The 21,367-nt window shown below is 31.7% G+C and overlaps 3 protein-coding genes and 1 long non-coding RNA gene across 4 annotated transcripts; 1 reads left to right on the top strand and 3 right to left on the bottom strand.

The window, feature by feature from the left end:
• Positions 1 to 3,100: 3,100 nt before the first annotated feature.
• LOC110618936 (uncharacterized mitochondrial protein AtMg00810-like) lies at positions 3,101 to 3,763 on the top strand. The gene is made up of 2 exons (XM_021762207.1): positions 3,101 to 3,385; positions 3,491 to 3,763. The coding sequence occupies exons 1-2, from the start codon at positions 3,101 to 3,103 to the stop codon at positions 3,761 to 3,763; spliced, it is 558 nt and encodes a 185-aa protein (XP_021617899.1).
• Positions 3,764 to 4,224: 461 nt separating this feature from the next.
• LOC110618935 (endo-1,4-beta-xylanase 5) lies at positions 4,225 to 12,524 on the bottom strand. Its single transcript, XM_021762206.1, has 7 exons — positions 12,416 to 12,524; positions 7,511 to 7,560; positions 7,129 to 7,348; positions 5,748 to 5,911; positions 5,567 to 5,665; positions 4,707 to 5,498; positions 4,225 to 4,602 (listed from the first exon to the last, which is right to left on the bottom strand). Exons 1-7 carry the CDS (start codon positions 12,522 to 12,524, stop codon positions 4,225 to 4,227), a joined length of 1,812 nt encoding a protein of 603 aa, XP_021617898.1.
• Positions 12,525 to 16,312: 3,788 nt separating this feature from the next.
• Positions 16,313 to 17,445, bottom strand: LOC110619747. Its single transcript, XR_002488704.2, has 2 exons — positions 16,625 to 17,445; positions 16,313 to 16,525 (listed from the first exon to the last, which is right to left on the bottom strand). It is a non-coding gene; the product is annotated as an uncharacterized LOC110619747 (long non-coding RNA).
• Positions 17,446 to 17,713: 268 nt separating this feature from the next.
• LOC110618934 (endo-1,4-beta-xylanase 5) lies at positions 17,714 to 21,091 on the bottom strand. The gene is made up of 7 exons (XM_021762205.2): positions 21,022 to 21,091; positions 20,415 to 20,464; positions 19,985 to 20,204; positions 19,726 to 19,889; positions 19,489 to 19,587; positions 18,615 to 19,406; positions 17,714 to 18,421 (listed from the first exon to the last, which is right to left on the bottom strand). The coding sequence occupies exons 1-7, from the start codon at positions 21,089 to 21,091 to the stop codon at positions 18,062 to 18,064; spliced, it is 1,755 nt and encodes a 584-aa protein (XP_021617897.2). The 3' UTR covers positions 17,714 to 18,061.
• Between the last annotated feature and the right edge of the window lie 276 nt (positions 21,092 to 21,367).

Consider the following 21,367-nt stretch of genomic DNA (forward strand, 5'->3'; position numbering starts at 1 on the left):
TAAAAATTAAAATATATTTTCATCTGGAGCTTTCAAGCATAGATGACATGTTTTTGGGTCCTTATCTCAATAACCTCACCAACACTTATCATCCACTAGAAAAGATTCAACTGGCTGTTGAAAACTGATTCAAACTTATTCAAACTTATTCAAAGTCTGTTCCTATTTTGTTGGGTCCCTATTTTTGTTTTATGTTCTGGAAATAATGTTATTGTGGGAAGCAAGCATGCACACGTCATTATGCATAATTTTCTGTTTTGCACGTTATTCAACAGGTGGTGCATGAGGATATCTTTCCTTGGATTATGAATGTGACTGCTGCAAAAATGGCATTGTTGACGCTGCAGAAGGAATTCAAAGGGGACAAGAAGGTGATCACAGTGAGGCTGCAAACATTAAGAAGTGAGTTTGAGACGAGAATGATGAACAATGGAGAAACAGTGCAGGGCTATCTTCCCGAATTTCTGCAATTGTGAGTGAAATACATATGGGGAAAATTGCAGTGATCAGACAGTTGTTGCGAAGGTCTTGAGAAGTTTAACTCCAAGGTATGATCATGTTGTTACAGCGATTGAGGAGTCAAAAGATTTGTTTGTTTTTACTTTTGATGAGTTATTGGGATCGTTGTAAGCCCATGAAGCTAGATTACACCGGACGACGGAGACGACTGAGGAAAAAGCTTTTCATGTCAAAGGAGAGGCTTCAAGCCAACAGGAGAACTTGAATGTTCATGGAGGCAATGAATAGTATCAGAATAGACGAAGAGGATGAGGAGGTTATCAGGGCAAATGTGCAAGAGGGCGTAATGTGCAGTGCCATTATTGCAAGCGCTTTGGTCATGTAAAAGCAAATTGCTGGAAAAGAGCTGAGTAGGCCAATTATACTGAAGAAGAGGAGAATGACGAGGAGCTCAAGCTTTTCATGGCCAAAGAGGAAGGTATGGAATTAACTGGAGATGTGTGGTTTCTTGACAGTGGTTGCTCGAATCATATGACAGGGATGCAATCCTTTTTTAAAAAGCTAGATGAATCCTACAAGGTAAAAGTAAGACTTGGAGATGGTAAGCAAGTGCAAGTGGCAGGCAAAGGAGTGGTTACGATCAACAACTATGGTCAAACCAAGTTTCTTCATAATGTTTTCTTTGTTCCTAATCTGACTCATAACTTGCTGAGTGTTGGGCAGTTAATGTGCAGTGGATATTCCGTTTTGTTTGAAAACCTGTCATGTGTGATTAAAGACCAGAAGACCAATCAAGTGGTGGTGGAAGTGCAAATGACTCAAAACAAGTTGTTTCCTCTTGAGATGTCGAGCCTTGAAAAGCATGCCATGATTGTCAAAGAAAAGGATGAATCTATGATATGGCATCTGAGGTATGGTCATCTGAACATAAAGGCCCTAAAATTATTACAGGAAAATGAATTAGTTCATGGCCTTCCTTGCATTAAGGAAATCGATTTGTGTGAAGGGTGTATTTATAGGAAGCAAACAAAGATGCCATTCCCTGTAGGTGAGGCTTGGAAAGCTCCAATCAGTTTGGAACTTATTCATGCTGACATTTGCAGTCCTATGAAGATTGAGTCTTTAGGGGGCAGCCGTTATTTTTTTTCTTTTGACGGATGATCATACACGAATGAGCTGGGTGTACTTTTTGAAGTTTAAATCTGAAGCACTTGAAGCTTTCAAGAAATTTAAAGCACTGGCAGAAAAGCAAAGTGGGAACTACATTAAGGTCTTGCAGACAGATCGAGGAGGGGAATTCATGTCACAAGCCTTCAACTATTTTTGTGAAGAACATGGTATTCAGAGGGAACTCATAGCTCTATATACTTCAGAGCAGAATGGAGTAGCTGAGCGCAAGAATAGAACGGTAGTAGAGATGGCTAGGAGCATATTACAAGAAAGAGGATTGCCAACCCAGTTCTAGAGTGAAGTTGTTGCAACAGCTGTGTACTTGCTGAATTTGTCACCAACTAGGGCAGTTTATGACCAAATACCATATGAGCTATGGACAGGAAGAAGACCTTGGGTAAATCACTTGAGAGTATTTGGTTGTATTGCTTATGTTCATATTGATACTCATATGCGCATCAAGCTCCAGGAGAAGTCCACAAAATGCATTTTTGTGGGATACTGTTCAGGGTCCAAAGCATATAGGATGTACAATCCAGTGAACGGAAAGATAATAGTTAGTCGAAATGTGGTGTTTGATAAAAACAATAGATGGGCGTGGCATGAAGATGCTAATGGGGCTGTTCAGTTCGAAATGCCATTTAATGGTGAAGAGGAACTGGCAGAAGATCAGCAACCCACCTCACCGAGTAGTCAAACTGCAAGTAGCAGCGACATTGTCTCACCATCGAGTGAATCAGAAGATATATCATCAGATGACACTCCTCTAAGGAAGGTTCACTCACTAAATGATATATATGCCACTACTTATGCCATGTTCATTGTAGATCCCACAATAGTTGAGAAAGCTAACGAGAAGGAAGAATGGAGAGCAGGTATGCGTGAGGAGTTTGCCTCCATTCAGAAGAATGGGATGTGGGATCTAGTTGAGCTACCAAGAGACAAGACACCCATTAGTGTCAAATGGGTATTCAAGACAAAATACCATGCGGATAGTAGTATTGAAAAGTATAAGGCGAGGCTGGTGGCGAAAGGATACTCACAACGGCAAGGGATTGATTATGAAGACACCTTCTCCCCAGTTGCAAGGTTTGAAACAATACGGATCTTGCTCTCGGTAGCTGCTCAATTACAATGGTTGGTGTATCAATTTGATGTTAAGTCAGCATTGTTGAATGGGGAGATAGAAGAGGAGGTATACGTATCGCAACTGAAAGGATTTGTTGTTCAAGGAAGGGAGAATCGGGTTTACAGGTTGCGGAAGGCTTTATACGGATAGAAACAGGCGCCTCGTGCATGGTATAGCAGGATAGATGCATACTTCCTAAAAAACGGCTTTCACTGGAGCAAAAACAAGGCCACACTATATATAAAGAAGCAAGGTAACAATCTACTTCTCGTGTGCTTATATGTAGATAATATGGTTTATATGGGTTCTTCGTTAGAACTAATACAAGAATTCTAGTTGAATATGAAGAAAATATTTGAGATGTTAGATTTAGGGAAGCTGCACTACTTTCTTGGAATGGAAATAAAACAAGCAGAAGATGGGATTTTCATATTCCAGAGAAAGTATGCAACTAATTTATTAACGAAATTCAACATGCTGAATTGCAAGACAGCTCCTACGCTAATGAATCTGAATGATAAATTCCAAAATGATGATGGCACTCAATCAGCTGATGGAAACTATTTCAGAAGTCTTGTTGGAGGTTTAATTTCTCTTATTCATTCAAGACCATATACTGTTTTTGCTGTTGGTGTTGTGTCCAGATTTATGCACACCCCTTCGAGGCATCATCTAGGTGCTGCAAAAAGAATGTTGAGATATGTAGCTGGGACAGTTACGTATGGAATATAGTATGCAAAAACTCCAGAGTACAAGTTATATGGCTTTACTGACAGTGATTGGGCCAGATGTTTAGAAGACAGGAAGAGTACAACTGGCTATGTGTTTAGCTTGGGATCAGGGGCTGTTACGTGGAGTTCAAAGAAGCAGGCAACAATTGCACTATCAACATCTGAAGCAGAATATATGACGGCAACAGCTTCTACATGCAAAGTAGTGTGGCTAAGGAAATTTTTTGGCAGACGTTGGACAAAAACAAGAAGGAGCAACAATAATATTATGTGACAACAAATCTGCCATAGCAATTTCCATGAACCCAGTTCATCATGGGCGAACAAAACACATCGATATCAAGGCTCATTATATTCGAGATTTGGTGACAAATGGTGTGGTTTTGCTGGACTATTGCAACACAGAAAATCAGGTAGCAAACATCTTAACAAAGTCCCTTCCGAAGGCCAAGCATGAGAATCTCAGGATGAAGCTGGATGTGTGTGAGTTTGAATCAAGGGAGGGTGTTGAAAACTTATTCAAACTTATTCAAAGTCTAGAAATAATGTCATCGTGGGAAGCAAGCATGCACACGTCATTGTGCATGATTTTTTGTTTTGCACATTATCATGCACGTTTTTTTATTTCCTTGCAAATTTGAGTTTGTTATTTAAGATTTTCTTGTACTTGCCTGTATAAAAAGTGCATTTTGCATTCAATAAAAGTGTTGCAGCTGAAACACAAGTATTTCTCGGTTATAATTCTGCAGTCGTGTATTCTTTTGATTCATCACCGGCAAACTGCATACGCAATGTTTGTGTAGCTGCACCGGTACTTGGAACCACATTGAGTTTTTTAAACGAAGATGTTGCTGCTGTTGGATGCTGAATTTTCACTCGGTAATCTCCATGGATAAGGGACGCCTCAAAGAAGCCATCAACATCAGTCCTACCTACCACGGACTTAGCAGCCAACAGCTTGTCAACTACATCACCAGTAGGCAAGTTTTTGAAATTGTTATCTGTTAGACACATCCTATAACATCCCTGTGGTTTCCAGGCGGACCAGATCACAATACCGGCCACTTTCGGATGGCTCTGTGCCTCCCTCAGAATCTGCTCCAAGTACTTTGCCTGTCCATGAAATCCACCAAAATATCTATAAGTCTACTCATTACAAAAGAATAATCAAATATTTTATATAAGTGTAGACAAATTCTGATTATTTAACTCATTACCTGATTGGGGCTGCTTTGAACATCTACCTCTGTGAGCCAAATTGGCAAATTGGTTGCACCAAGTGTATCAATGGCAGCTCTCATATAAGGAAGATTTGGAGCTGAACTACTGAAATGGGATTCAAGTCCAATCCCCAGTTTTAAATTTTGGTTACCAGGAAATGCCTTAATATCTCTCAGCTTTTGCAGGTACCTTGCTGGTGTAGATTTATCATCTCTTTCTTCTTCAAGGGTGTTAAAATCATTCAAGAACAAAGTCGAAGCTCCATCAATCTTCTGAGCCAAGTTATAGAAAACTGCAGAAGCAGTATTCCCTAATTTGCTCTCAAAGAAATCGAAGTGCAGATTTTCATTAACAACATCCCAGCAAATGAGTTGCCCTTTGTACCTTGACATGATAGAGTTGATCCTATTCGTTGCGGCCTTGGAAAGATCAGTTGGTGAAAGTGATTTCACCCATTCTGATTGATAGTTGGGATCTTCCCAGAGCACATTGTGGCCTCGGACTTGTATATTATTTTTCTTGGAAAACTCAAGCATGGCATCAGGGACTGAGTAATCTACTTTTCCCTGGGAGGATTCTGTGCTGTACCACTTCATTTCATCTTCAAATGTCGTCACTGAAAACCTGGAGGTGAACCAATTCTGATAGGCTTTGTTGGAGAGGATGTTTTTGTTTATAGCACAGCCAAATGGGAAGCTAGCTCTCCTTAGTTCAACTGAGATTGTAGCGTTAGATAAGGGCTTTCCTTTACCATCCACTGCCTGGATTCTCACCTTCGACTTCCGATTCTGCAAAATTTACGTTGATTAGTTAGCAGCTATGTCGTAGTTTAAGAACAATGAACATATTTACTTACCTTTTCAATGCCTTGATCTTGATGAGACATCCATTCTTTTTCTGTGAATGGCTGTAATGAGACGCTATCCACCCATATGTCGACCGATGTGTCGTTACTCTATACAAACAGATTATAAATTTATAAGAACATGCATAGATTTGAAAACTTATGATTAATAACAAGTTAAATAAAGAATTACCTCAAAATAAAGTTGGACAGCGGCGGAGGCATCAACAGTGAAGCCACCTTTAAGCATGGACCAGCATTTGGACTCAGCAATAACAGTACCAGCAATTGTGCTTCCTTTTTGAGTCTTAAAAAGAGCTGATACTGGAACTTTTCCCTTGCTCACTTGAATCCAGGCTGATTTAAACATAACCCAAAAGCTTAATTATGATTAACCTTAACTAGATATAATTAATATTATTAAGGGATAGTTATCAATTTAACCTTATATTTTATTTTTTGCAATTTTACTAAAATAATCAATTAGATCCTCTGCTTTGAATATTTAATCAATTATACCTTACAATCTATTTAGATGTTAATACGCTAATGGTAAAATCGCATTACTTGCCACGTGTCAATGCCATCAAAACTTTGCAATTTTACATATACTTTAAAAATAACCAATTAAATTATATTTTTTAATATTAAATCAATTCTACTCCACTTTTAAAAAAAATTATTATGTCACTAATAGAAATATTTATAACCGTATCACATGAGTTTCACTGAATTTAGAGTTACTTTAGAGAAGGAGAGTTAGAAAATGAATTTACAAGTTGACTGAAACTCATATAGTATAGTTATATGGTATTTAAATTAGTGATATAGTTAGAGATGAGCAGTATTTGGTTCAAATTGAAAGAATTTAACGAATCGAATTAATTTAAAATTTTAGTTCGGATCAATTTTTAATTTTAAAAATTTTGATTATTTCGGTTCAGTTTGATTTTAATAAAAAAAGATTGAAAAAATCAAATTGAATCGATTAGTCAATATATTATTATTTTTAATAATATAGAGAGATTAGATAATATTAAAGTTAAAACATTTCAATCAAATTTTAAAATATTAAAAATAAAGTATAAAAAATAAAAAATTTATAAAAAAATTTAAACCAATCAAATCAAATGGAATCAAACTAAATCAGATCGATTCGATTTGATTCAATTTTCTGATCAAAATCGATTTGATTTGATTTTTATAAATACTAAAATTTTAATTTTTAGTTTATTTAATTCGATTCGATTTAAAATCGAACCGATCGAATGCTCACCTCTAAATATAATAATTTTAAATGAAATTGAAAAAATGTTAAAAATACAGGTCTAATTAGTAATTTTTAAAATATGAAGTCTAATTGTAAAAGTATAATTTTTTTTATACAATTATATTATGTTACCTAGCTTTAACACATGAGTTTACTATTGGTGTATAATTAGTAAAATATTTAAAATATAGAGTTTAATTGATTATTTTCAAATTAAGAATAGAATAAAAAATTTATAAAGTATAGAGTTAAATTGCCAATTATCTTTATTATTAATCAATTCATGAAATTAGCAAACACGTACCAGAAAAAGTGTAGAGATTGTCCTTTTGCAGGTTAAGTTTTTGTGAGACACTATCGTAAGGGTGAACTCTGGAATTGGCTACAATGAATGCGTTGTTTCCCAATTCTTTATGCTGTATTTTAGCATCTCCGAACGTAGACCATCCCTTCAATCCTTCGTTCAGGTCTGGGTTTTGAATGATTCCTCCACTGTATTGAGGTTTTTGAGGACTTGCCAAACACTAATAATTATTTGTAAGAAACATAAGATCAATAATTAGAAAGCCAAACATTAAAAATACGTTTTTAAGAACTCACAAATTTAATTTTATGATAAGTGTATCTGAATAAATCTACTCTTAATCTCTAATTTTTATTTTAAAAAATAAAAATTAGATGATTACCTCGTCCGAAGCCGCGTAATCATAGGACAAAGCATTAGCAATACTACACCCTGTAAAATAAATAAATTATAATTAAAAATCAAAATCAAACTTTTTTTTCCCTTTTAATCGATATATATGATACGTTAATAACAATATGACTATCTTTATCAAAGAAAAAAAAGAAAAATTGATTAATACACATTGCTATTAACGTTCTCAGGTGAGTTGACATCAATTTGAAATAAAATTGCTTGCTTGATTCAATTTGAGCAAAAAAACGTATACCCAAATGAAAAAGAATATTTTTAGAAAAGCTGAATTTTAAAAAAAAATTCATATCTGAATTATGAAAAACTGGGTAAAAATTTAATTTGAAGCAGTAAATTATTTTACTCCTGTAACAAAATAAAAAATAAATAAAATATAATTCTAAGATCATATGAGAAGCCAGGCTCTGGCAACATCAGCATCTATATATATACCGAATCTTGATCAGGGTAGGTTTCAGAATTTTTTTTTTCTGAGATTTTCTCATTAAACATGCATAATATTAATGTATTATCGCTTGCTCAAGTTAGTATTCTAACAAAATAAAGAACAGAACGTAGTGCAGATTAATCACAACCTATTAAAAGAAGAATACAGCACAGCAGCTCCAGCCCAATTACATTTCTCTTCTCTCCGATCTTCATTAGCTTACACATACAAAGCATGAAGAATGCAATGATGTGTTTGAGAGAAAGAGATAGAGAACAATGAAGTCTAAGAGAAACTGGGACTTGAATATATAGAATGAATTTACGGATAATAAATTAGTAGGCATGAAAATAGCTGCATATATTAGAAATATATTTGAACTATGTGAACAGGAAAAATTTCTATTACTTCCCAAAAAAGGTTATCCATCAATTAATAACTGGTCTATTTTTTTATTAGATATTTTCATATATAGCACTCACTATTTATAATATTTTGTGTCAACTTCACATATTAAGAAATGTAATAATAACTATATTTAATTAAAATTCTATTTATTTATAGAAAATACTTTAATAGAAAATATAAAAAAAAATTAGTAAAAAATACTTTGTGAGAAATGGCTTGTTTTTTATTGTTGGGTTTTTTCTTATGGAGTTTTCTTTTTAATAAAGAAAAAATTTATTGAAAAATCTCAGCAGAAAGCTCCCCGTAGCATGCTGTTAAGATCCGCACTCTGAGCAAAATTAACTCAAATCTAAGCGTTTGGAGAAGACACAAGGAAAAACCTCAATATAAGAAATTAAACATAGAAAAAAATAAAAAAGATCTAGCCAGAAAGATAAACAGCAGCATGGCTATAAGCAGAGCCACTAAAACACTAGCCCGGATCAAGTATCTAAAGAAAAGTTAATTTAATTATTATGTTGTAATGTTAAAAAAAAATATATTAATTAATTAATTAATTAAATCTAACACTGAAAAGATAATTTTAAATTATGTTTTTATAAATTAATTATCGATATTAAAAATATTTCAAATATTCAATTCTTTCTTAATTTTTAAACTAGTTAAGAGATACTTGTTAATTAGTTTTAGTCTTGTAAAAACATAGAGTAGACGCTCTCATAATTTAATCCAATTATAGGATTTTATTCTAATTAACAAATGCGAATGATGGATTTATTTAAACTATATTATATTATTCCTTCCTTACGAAGTTCTTACTTAATTTAATTTACCTCTTATTTTATAGTAAACTGAATAATTACAGATTTAATCAATTTAAATGATAATATTTTATTGTAGCAATTGCACAATGAATTCTTATTGTAATAACTAATAGAATACTAATAATAAATTATCATAAGAGAAATATAAATATTAAAAGATAATAAGAAAATAATAAAAAATAATTAAATTTCACAACCAATTGAATGAAATTTTTATTATCCTTCAATTAAAAAATAAAAAAATTACCGACTCATAATATAGCTGAAAGGCAACATTGGAAAAATAAAGTTTTCGGCTTTCAAAATTATCTAAGGTCTTTCTACTATTATCCTTTAAATACTAATAATAATTTTCTAATTACCATAAGTCCAAAGCATACCTGTTTTGTTCCAGTGTATGTGTGTAAGAGCTTCTTTGTATGATGGCATGATTAACCAAGTATAGTTGAGGGGCTTGGTGTAACACCCTAACTTTTACATAGATACTATTTATAATTATTATTAAAGATAAAAATAAATTTAAAACAAAATTGATGATGGAGTTTAAATTAAATTTGAATTTAAAAACAAAAAAAATCCTTAAAGTTTTGGATATAAAATAAAAATTTAATGATTAAATTACTAAAATGAAAGTTTAGAAAGACTTGGAGGACCAAAATGTAATTTAAAAAATTATATTGGTTATATAAGTGTGCAGAACTACTCCAAAAGGCAACCACCTAATATACGCTCCAAAGACAATAAGTATATCAAGCGCTGTCCCAAAAACAGTATAAATATAAGTTGAATTGAGAATAAATTATTCGTCATCAAGGTGTTATCTAATCGATACATATATAGAGTGTAGTCGGTTATTTATTTGGATGTAACTTAAATTTATTTTAAATTATTTAAAGAGCAAAAATTTATCATTATCCAACAATAAAATATTACATATAAATATATATTTAATAAATTTATCCACTCATCTATATTGAACAGAATAAAGTCTAGATAGCTAGAGCACATTTAGGATCTAGAGTAAGAGTTGAATCATCTCCTATAGTTATTTTCTATAGAAAATATAATATATTATGAATGAAAATTTAAATACTAAAATGCAAGTGTGAAATGTGAAATACATGATTAAATTTTGAAATTTGTAACAAAAATTCAGTAGCATTCCGGTATAAACTAGACTTTTCTCCAATTTTTCAAAAATTCAACCAACTCAATAATACTCGATAATCATCCCAAATAATTTAAAATACCTATTGAGTCCTTCAATTATATATTATAAAGATTTCACTATTCCCCATTTATCTCTATTCTTCCATTCTAACCATATATTTCATTTCCTTCAAAATACCAATCTAACTTCTTTTCTAACATTAAATTTCAATTTTTTTAATATTAATATACAACTCAATAATTATCATAAATTCAATATTACTCAATCCATATTTTTATTTCTAATTATACAATAACTATTTAAGAAAATAAACTTCAAATCTCAAATATATAGTGAAATCGTCTTTTTTATACCTCTCTATTATAATAATTAGAAATTATAATAATAAAAATAACTCATTGAACAAACCCTAAAAATAAAGAATAACCAACCCATAAAACAACATTTAACTCTCCATAATCTCAAATTATAAAAATCTCCATGTAATATAAATCTCCATGTAATATAGTAAAGAAATATATAAAACTTAAGAAATTTATAAAGAAAATGAGAGGAAATAACCTATTAAACCTTGATGTACAAGAAAGAGGAAAAATGGATTTTGGGTTAGAGTTTTTTATTGAAAGAAACTAAAACAAAAAAAAAAATTGTATTGGGACTTTGATTTAGATTGAAATATTAAAATCAAAGATGGAGAAAAGATGAAGGAATAAGAAAATAATTTTTTAAAGAGTTTAATTTAACAAAAGGGGCTAGGGGAAAGAATCGCCTTGCTCTGTTTTAGGTGTTCTCCCAAAATCAAGCAAAGAAAATCCTCATCTCCTATCTTTTAAAAAGAAAAAAAAGTAAGTGGGCCCTTTTTTTTTGGTCTTATATCACTAGGTCTTAGAATTCATCTTCCCACTGAAATTGTAATAAAAAAAATTTTCAATTATAGCTCAAAAATTTAACAAAGTAATTGAACACATCATATTTGTGATAAAGAAAATATATCCAGGTGCACTTAGTGTAGTGATAAAAAAAGAATACATAATATAAACAATAAGAATTGGGGTTGGACCCCATAAATCAGAACAAATAAATTATAATGGTTCTTTAGCATTGTAATTAGAATAATGAAAATGAAATTTATGTGATTTGCTAACATAATAGGTTTCACACAAGGAGAAAGGAGTTTTAACAGACAATTTATTTAAAGATAAGACTTTATTAATAGTTCTTGAATAAGCATGGCCTGAACAAGCATGACCTAATTCAGCATGCCAAGTAGACAAAAAAATAAAATTGAAAACCGGAGAAACATGATCTATAATTAATTGATAGAGTTTATTTTAGCGGCTGCTTTGTTTTATCGTCCTTAGTCAGAAAAAAAAATTAGGGAAACATTCAAGTGAGACATCATTAAAAGCCGTAAATTGACGAACAGGTAATACGTTAGCATTTGATTTAGGAACATGAAGGATATTATGTAATAAAAAAGGATGAGAACCGAGAGATAAATCATTAGAACCAATATGAGTAATAGGTAAGTTTTTAATAGTTATGAAAGTAATTTCATCAGTAAGAATATTTGGAGTGAATGCCCAGGTTTTCCAATTCAAAAGTGATGGGTTGCTCCAGTATCAATAATCCACAGTTCGGTTGATGTGGTTGGAGATGAAGTGAAGTGAAATCAATGTTGTTGTTGTATTTAGGACTTGAACATTGTTTGAAGGTGTGTCCTTGGCCTTGACAATTGTAACAAATAGGTGTGAATAATTCACTGTTTATTCGAGAGGTATGTCCACAACCATAGTTGGAATAATAGTCTCTATGTTTATTTCCACATCCTCTACGTTTATTTCCACATCCTTTACCTCGCGCCGCCTCTACCAATGCTTTAGCGAGCATTATAGTGAGCAATGATAGGAAGGTTAAGGGAGGAATTTGAGCTCTCAAGCTATATTTCTTCAGAAAGGAGTAAGATAAATAAATCATCAAATGAAATAGAAGTTAACTTTGCCTCAATATTGCAGATGAAAGGTCTGTAATCTTAGCCAAGACCATGTAAGATATGATCAATGAGATCATCTTCCAAGATGGCAGCATCAAGAGCAACAAGTTCATTCAAATAATTGCTTGGCATGATCCATATAAGTTGCAATGGAGTCATTGTCCCGAGATAAGGCATATAAAGTTTTTTGTAGAGTATACTAAGTTGTGCTCAAGAACCAAAAGCACAAGTGGTTTGTAGATGTAACCAAGTAGCATAAGTTGTAATGGCACCAACAACTGGGAAGAGAATAAATTAAGAAATAGAGTTTAGGCTCCTACATAGCAGAATTTGGTCCATAATATACTAGTATTTGTATGTTGGGTTATTTGCTGAATTTTCAATTTTTTAGGAGGAAGTGTGAAGTCATCTATATGATGAATCAATTGTTTGCCACAAAGGAAAGGAATAAATTAAGTTTTCTAAAAGAGATAATTGGAGGAAGTGAGCTTGATGGTCACTTTGTGATGAACCGAAGAGGAGGAAAAAGAGAAAGAGGATGATTGAGTGGCCATAGTGTTTAAACTTTAGGATGCTTTGATAACAAAAAAACGATTTGAAGATGATAGTAATATAGTATCATGTCCTTTGATCGATACTATCAAGTATATACATAATATAATGGATTAAATCCCTAAAATCATTAGACTATTACAACAGAATAATTAGAAACTTATTACAATAGAAAAATTAGAATCCCTCTAGATCTAGGATTGTATGTGGACTAAAGTGAATTGGAGTCTATTTCCATAATATTCATCTGCTGATCAAAAATTCAGAGTTTAGTATGAATCCTATTGCTTCGTGTTCTAAGTTATACCCATGACTCCTTCATCCCTTTATATCTAAGACACGCACAACTCTTTCTGATCTTTTTCTCCAATCCTTAGTTATCCTATAAAAACACAAAAACTCAAACAAATCAACATCTTTAAGTAGATTTTTAGTCAAATTCTAAGTGTTCAAGTATTAAAAACTACACAAAATATGCATGTCATCATTAAGTTAGAAAAATACTTGTATCCATGCCCTAAAAGTTTTTCGTATATAAAATAAAAGAATAAAAGATTCTACTTTTTCATTTTATTTGTTTTATAATAAAACATATAAAAAAGATTTTGAGAGAAATTAATAAAGTAAAATAAGTTTTGCATAGGTGTTAATATTGTTATGGACTTTCCATCAAGTTTAAATATAAAAAACAAGAAGCAGAAGTTATATATGATTGGTTTGAATAATCACTCCAACGTTTAAGTCAATAACCAATAACCAGTAGTATTGTTTCATGGGAGGCTACTAATTAACCTTTAACTATAATACTATGTATAGATATAATACTAATATTTCTTAGGGTGTACCCATTAGTATTTTTTTTAGTAGAATGATGGCATATAATTTGGAGTTGTGCAAGAATGGGTTATCTACTAAGAAGCTATCAATAAGTATTAGAGTTTGTTGTCTACTTTGAGTTTTAAGGTATCTTGAGATGGAGATTACTAGTTATATGAGAGGCTAATGATCAACCTTGACTCTAGTACTATGTGTCAACATAATACTTTAGAGACTAACAACCACAAACACAAAATTTTGCAATACCTTAAAAAATATGGTGCATTTTTATCATCACCAAATACTTTTGATAAAAATAGCGACACATGGTATAAGAGCTTTCCAAAAATATGTTTGAGTTGGAGTAACATAAATACGCTATTATAAAAATAGATTTAAAGTAGTGACAATAAATTGTTGTCATATATATTTAAATTATAATTATAAGTCAACAGTAATAGTTTAAGAACCATTGAATAAAAAAAAAGGTCAAACACAGAGTTTTTATCATCACCAAGTACTTTTTACAGAAATAAAAGCTTTTAGAAAATGTGATTGGGTTGGAGCAACATAAAGACACTATTACAAATATATATCTAAAGCAGCAATGGAAAATTGTTATTTTATATTTTAAATTATAACCATAAGTCAATAATTTGCTAATGTGATGAGCTATATATACTCGATGAAAGATACACATATGATCTATAAGATAAAGATAAAGTTTGTTTCAGTTATATAAGTATATGAGATAGACATATGACAAATGTGCATTGCTTTATCCTTTATTATAAATATGTTAAGATCTCACTTATATTAACTAAAAATTTTAATTAGATTTTTAAATATAATTAAATATATAAGGACGATTTTTTTCAGAATTATTTGACCTTAGGTTTATTTCTATTATTAATTTAAAATTGTTTAAATATTTAAGAAAATACAATGACAAATGTTGTTAAGCATAATCAAAGTTAAAATTTATCACAATTCAAATATAGCATGCGATTCTGGTACTAAATTTAATGCATAGATTAATATTGACATAAAGAAATGTGATGGTATGACTTATAGAATATTTTCATATTATTATTTACTTTTATTTATTAATTTAGTGATTATTATTATTATTATTGAATGAATATCTAGCATTCATTTCATAGCATTCGCACCGTAACTCCCACAGATAGTTCCTCCACTATCTCTGCACACATAACGCTCTAAAGTTGACCATTCTCCAAGATTATAGTACTTTCGTGTTAATGTGATTGATAATAATTTATTTATAAATTTTTTAACATACTCCTATTTAATATGTATTTAAAAATTAAAATTTATTAATAATTTATAAATTTTATCTTTGTGTTAGATAAATTTATTACTCTAAACTCTCAATAAAGATATTGAGCTTGCAACTCTCTTTGGCTATAGGAATCTCAAGATTGAAAAGGATAGCAATACTGCTAGTGAGCTTATTAATGAAATATATGTCTCTAGGTGAATTTCACGGTGAATTTCAAGACTACTCAACCCTCTCGTATAAATAAAAACCGGATGAGAGTCATTTAAACGTTGAGATTTTTTTATTCAAGTGATTCTCCTCTTTCACGGCCACCACTATTACTGCCACCGCTATTTATACTAATAAAATTTAGTAAACTTTATTTTTTTAAAAACATAGTTTCTTGAATAAAATCTATTATTAGATATTAATAATAAATGATAGTAAGTACTAAAAGTTTTAATTTTTTTTAATAATTAAAATGTTGATGGATAGTTTTGTACGTGATTAATAGTTAAGATCTTTAAATTTTTTATTCTGCAATCGAAAATGATGCATATTAGTTAGATTTCTAATTCTCCACCATAGTTATTTTTTTATTATTTTATGATAGGTAGTATATTTAATTAATAATTCTTGTTTTATATTATTTTAAATTTCAATAGATAAAATAATATAGTATGATATATTATCCAGTTTTAAATTTAAAATCTAGATATAAAATAAAAAAATATTTTACTCTTTGAATAGAGTGAATTTATAAAAAAATATATTATTTTATAAAATAATTTCATATTATTTTATAAATCATTTTATATTATTCTATATAATAATTTTATGTTATTCTATATAACAGTAATATAAAATATTTTAATATTTCCATTGCTGAATTAACGGCCATATTTTTTTTGGTTATTTAATCTTACCATCCCACGCGTTTTTTTTTATTTAATCTCATAATACTATAAAAATTAGAAATTAGAAATTTTACTACCATATTAAAATTTTAATTCATAATATTAGAAAAGATAATAAAATTAAAAGTAGTAGGGAACTGAATGGGAATTCAGGTACCTCTAAATAAGCTTTACAATCAATTTTCAAAAACTAAAAAATCTCAACAATATATTCAATATCCCAATAAATTCTGCAACTTATTTAAATAATTAAAATTTTAGAAAATAATAAAAAATAATAAATGAATATCAAATCTAAATCCCAACATTATAACCGAGCTACGGAATCTTATAATGAAATTATTGATTGACTAGAGCCTCCATACATGACTAGAACAAAGTGACGCTCAAGCAATAGTATTGCATATTTGAACATTTCTATACATGTGTTCAGCAAGATTAGTTACAAGAAGATTCTCCTCACCTTCAAAAGCAATACCCAACTTCTTTTCCAAAATGCACCGTATATAACAGCTCTCTTCTTTAGGATTCTACTAGCTTTGAAGAAAGACAAGGTGAGGCTACCATCTAGACTTGTGCTCGAGCAGAAATGACTGTTAAAAGAACCAGAACATGACGAATCAGCTGAACCATCTGAAGAATCCTGATAACTCTAAAATTAGATGAAGTCTTTGAGTATATGACAATTCAACCTGTGCTGCTTTATGGATCAAACGGGCCACCATTTTCCAAGCAATTAATTCATGAGCAAAATGGTAATCTAATTTGATGTGCTTAATTCTTAGATGGAAACACTGGATTTGAAGTTAAATGAATGGCGTCAATATTTTCATACTATAATATAGTGGGCTAGGAAGAAAGAAACTCGCATTAACTCGTCAATGGAATTTCTCTACTAGGCGATTCTTTTTGTTGAGAAATGCATAATATCAGATTGTTTCTTGGATGCCCAAGAAATCAATTTCTTGTCTAAAAATTTTGCATATCTACTATTTGTGGATCGACAACCATCTGGAAATTCACCCCAATCACTGTCACCAAAGCATTGAAACTCATTAGAGGAGTACTGTGTAAAGAACAAACATTTAAAAGTGAAGAGTTAAACCAATTCAACCATTTATTTTACCAAGTAGGAATTACAATACTTAATTCATTTGCTATGCAATTTAGCCAGTTACCCTTATTAGGACACCACAAATCAAAGCCAGCAAGTCTCATTTATGGAGGATAAATGGAGGAGGAGAAAACTTAACTTTAGTTGTAAAGGTAGCAAATATGATAGCAATTGCTGCTTCAACCCCAATAGCCGCAAGTGTTCTTCTTGCTCTCTTCCAGTGTTGTGGGTTTGGGCAAAAGAAAGCAATAGCAGCTTAGTAGAGATCAGGAGAGAGATTAGGGACATGCTTAGTTTCCTCCCTCTCTCCTTCCCCTATCTCTGCTCTTTTTTTCCCCTTTTCACTCCTTCCATTGCTATGTCAAATAGACTCTATTTTATTTTTTTTTTTAAACGGGACAATTACCTCCAATTAAATATGGAATCCAAGAGTTCTTGGTTCTGAACATGAAAGCAATACCAATGAGTTGAAGTTCATTAGTTATTTTATCCTTTTCTTTGTACCACTCTCGAGAAACTTCTTTCTTTATCGTATCCTCTTAGAATTTCCCACTTAAACTCTATCTGTCTATCATATCATACAAATTGAAATAGGGTGTTACGAAAATGACCAAAGAGGGTGGAAGATGACCAGATAGCCAAGTAAGGGAGAGTCATGGAAAGAGAGAGAGAGAGAGAGAGTATTGAACTAAGTTTAGGTATCGTACGTAATTGAAATCTACCCTATTTCCTTGCACAGAATGAAGCATGGGAATTTAACTGTATTCTTTTTTGAAATTTAAGCAGAGATGGCATGTTTCTAATCCATTATTCTCCTCATACGCCACAAAGAAATAACTGAGTTCATAGTCGCTCGTGCAGTAGACTAGTTGATTTCCCTTTCTTTGTTTCTTCCCTTTTTCTTATTTTTTGGTTTTTTATATCTCAGCAAAGAATCTGTAACCCCTAAATTGAAGTAACCTCACCAACCATTATCATCCTAAACCCACAAAGATAAGCCCATCAAAGAAAAGATTCAACCGGAAAACTGCACAAGCAATGTTTCTTTAGCTGTACCAATACTTGATACCACATTAAGGCTTTGAACCAAAGATGAATTTTCTGCAGATGAGTGATGAATTTTCACACTGTAATCTCCGTGGATAAGGGACGCCTCAAAGAAGCCATTACCATCCGTCCTGCCAACCACGGACTTAGTAGCAAACCGTCCAGCCAGTAACTTGTCAACTACATCACCAGTAGGCAAGTTCTTGAAATTGTTATCTGTCAGACACATGGCATAACATCCCTGTGGTTTCCAGGCTGCCCAAATCACTATGCCGGCCACTTTTGGGTGACTATGTGCCTCCCTTAGAATCTGCTCCAAGTAATTAGCCTGTCCATGAAATCCACCTAAAGATATAAGTTTATGTATTTTGGATGTTGAATATCTTAACACTTTCAGCTTTCCAAAATCATTCATACTAATTACTAGTATACCTCCTAATAGCAAACAAGCTGACAACTACATAATTATAACCAAATGTTATATATAAATACAAACAAAATCAGATGATTTAATTCATTACCTGATTGGGGTTGCTTTGAACATCTAGCTCTGTGAGCCAAATTGGCAAATTGGTTGCACCAAGTGTATCTATGGAAGCTCTTATATAAGCAAGGTTTGGAGCTGAACGACTGAAATGGGATTCAAGTCCAATCCCCAATTTCAAATTTTGGTTACCGGGAAATGCCTTAATATCTCTCAACTTTTGCAGGTACTTTGCTGGTGTAGATTTACCATCTCTTCCATCTTCAATGGTATTATATTCATTCAAGAACAAAGTCGAACCTCCATCAATCTTCTGAGCCAAGTTGTAGAAAACTGCAGAAGCAGTATTCCCTAACTTGCTCTCAAAGAAATCATGGTGCAGATTCTCATTAACAACATCCCAGCCAATGACTTGCCCTTTGTACCTTGACATGATAGAGTTGATCCTATTCGTTGCGGCCTTGGAAAGATCAGTTGGTGAAAGTGATTTGACCCACCATGGCTGAAACTTGGGATCTTCCCAGAACACGTTGTGGCCACGGACTTGAATATTATTCTTCTTGGCAAATTGAAGCATGGCGTCAGGGACTGAGTAATCCACTTTGCCCTGAGAAGGTTCTGTGCTATACCACTTCATTTCATCTTCAAATACTGTCACTGTAAACCTGGAGTTGAACCAATTCTGATAGGCGTTGTTGGAGAGGATGTTTTTGTTTATAGCACAGCCAAATGGGAAGCTAGCTCTCTTTTGTTCAACTATGATTGTAGCATTAGATAAGGGTTTTCCTTCACTATCCACTGCCTGGATTCTTACCTTCGTCCTTCGAGTCTGTAAGAGTTATGTTTATATATTGTAATAAAGAACAATAAAGGAAGATGAAAGGATTTTAGTCAGTTTATTAATTACTTACCTTTTCAAGGGCTTGATCTTGATGAGACATCCATTGTTTTTGTGTGAATGGTTGTAATGAGATGCTATCCACCCATATGTCAGCCGATGTGTCGTTACTCTACGCAAGTATTTATATATATTATTTTAAAAAAATAAAATATATTTAAAAATAAAAATGTGGAGATTCATCCCAAATGTAGCACATAAAAAAACCAATTAAATTAAGAGAAATGATTTAAAAGGAATCAAGAATTACCCCAAAATAGAGTTGAACAGGGCCAGAGGCATCAACAGTGAGGCCACCTTTAAGCATGGACCAGCAATTGGACTCGGCGAAAACAGCACCAGCATATTTGCTCCCTGTTTGGGTCTTCAAAAAAGCTGATACTGGAACTTTTCCCTTACTCACTTGAATCCAGGCTGATTTAAACGTAATCCAGAAGCTCAACTATGATTGATCTTAACTGAATATAATCCATTTTATTAATTAATGGATAACATCAGCAAACACATACCAGAGAAAGTGTAGATTTTGTTCTTTTGCAGGTAAAGATTTTGTGAGACACTATCGTGAGGGTGAACTCTGGATTTAGCCACAATGAATCTGTTGTTTCCCATTTTTCTGTGCTCTATTTTAGCATCTCCAAACGCAACCCATCCCTTCAACCCTTCATTCAGCTCTGGGTTTTGTATGATTCCTCCATGGTATTGAGGTTTGTGAGGACTTGCCAAACACTAATAATCATTTGTTAGAAAAATTAAATGAATAATTAGAACCCAGAAATTAAAAATTAAAAATACTTTTAATTTTGTGAATTATAAATGTTATTCATGAAGAAAGAATAAATTAAAATATTAATGTCTCAGTTTGCAAATGTCTGTATTATAAGATCTGAAAATTAAGTTTTAATTATAATCAAACGAAAGAAAAAACACACTGATCACCTCGATGGAAGCCGTGTAGTCATAGGGCAAAGCATTAGCGATAGTAAATCCTGTAATTAAAATTGACGAAAGCATATTTGCATTATTATTATCAGATGAGTTGATATTTGAAAGAAAATTGCTTGCCTGATTCAACTTAAGAAATAAAACGTATACCCAAAAGAAAAGAATATTTTTAGAGAGAGAGGATAGGACCTAAAAACAAAAAAGAAATAATAATAATTAGGCTAATTTTTACAGTTGGATTTAACGGAAAAAAGTTTATATCCAAATTTAACTTATCCACGTATAGAGTGTTGAGAAACTGGATTAAAATCTCCAGCAGTAAACCTGTAATAATATATATAAAAAAAAAAAGACAAACAAATAAATAAAATCTCATTTTAAGATCATGTAAGAACTCACACGTATATATATCTTTATACGTATATATGTACGTAATCCAATTGTACAAATTTTTGATAAAAAAAAAAAAAGAAAAAACGTAACAAAATAATACATCTGTTATTATTTTTTATTTTATAAATTTATAACTAAATAAATTATGATGTAAATAATATCTATAATAATAAGTATAAAGAATCGAAAAAGTTTCGGATGTCAAAACCTATTAAAAGAAGAATACACAGGAGAGACTCCAACCCAACCATTTTGCTCTTCTGATCTTCGATCTTCATGATTTTTGCCATGCAAAGTAAATAAATAAATGGAAAAATATTATGTGTTTATGAGAGAAAGAGAGCACTGAAGTAAAAAAGAAACAGTGACTTGGATGTATAGAATTAATTTACCAAGAAAAAATAGCAAGAAAATGGAAGAATAGGAGAGAAGCAATTGAGAAATCTTTGAAAGAATGTGAATGGGAATGAAGGTGTGTGTGTGTTGCTGAATTTATAGAGAAGAATATGAACAAATTTAGGAAATATTAATTAAGAGGTTCACAGGTTTAGCCA

The sequence above is a fragment of the Manihot esculenta genome, chromosome 7, assembly GCF_001659605.2.
Source record: "Manihot esculenta cultivar AM560-2 chromosome 7, M.esculenta_v8, whole genome shotgun sequence".
Classification (NCBI taxonomy): Eukaryota; Viridiplantae; Streptophyta; class Magnoliopsida; order Malpighiales; family Euphorbiaceae; genus Manihot; species Manihot esculenta.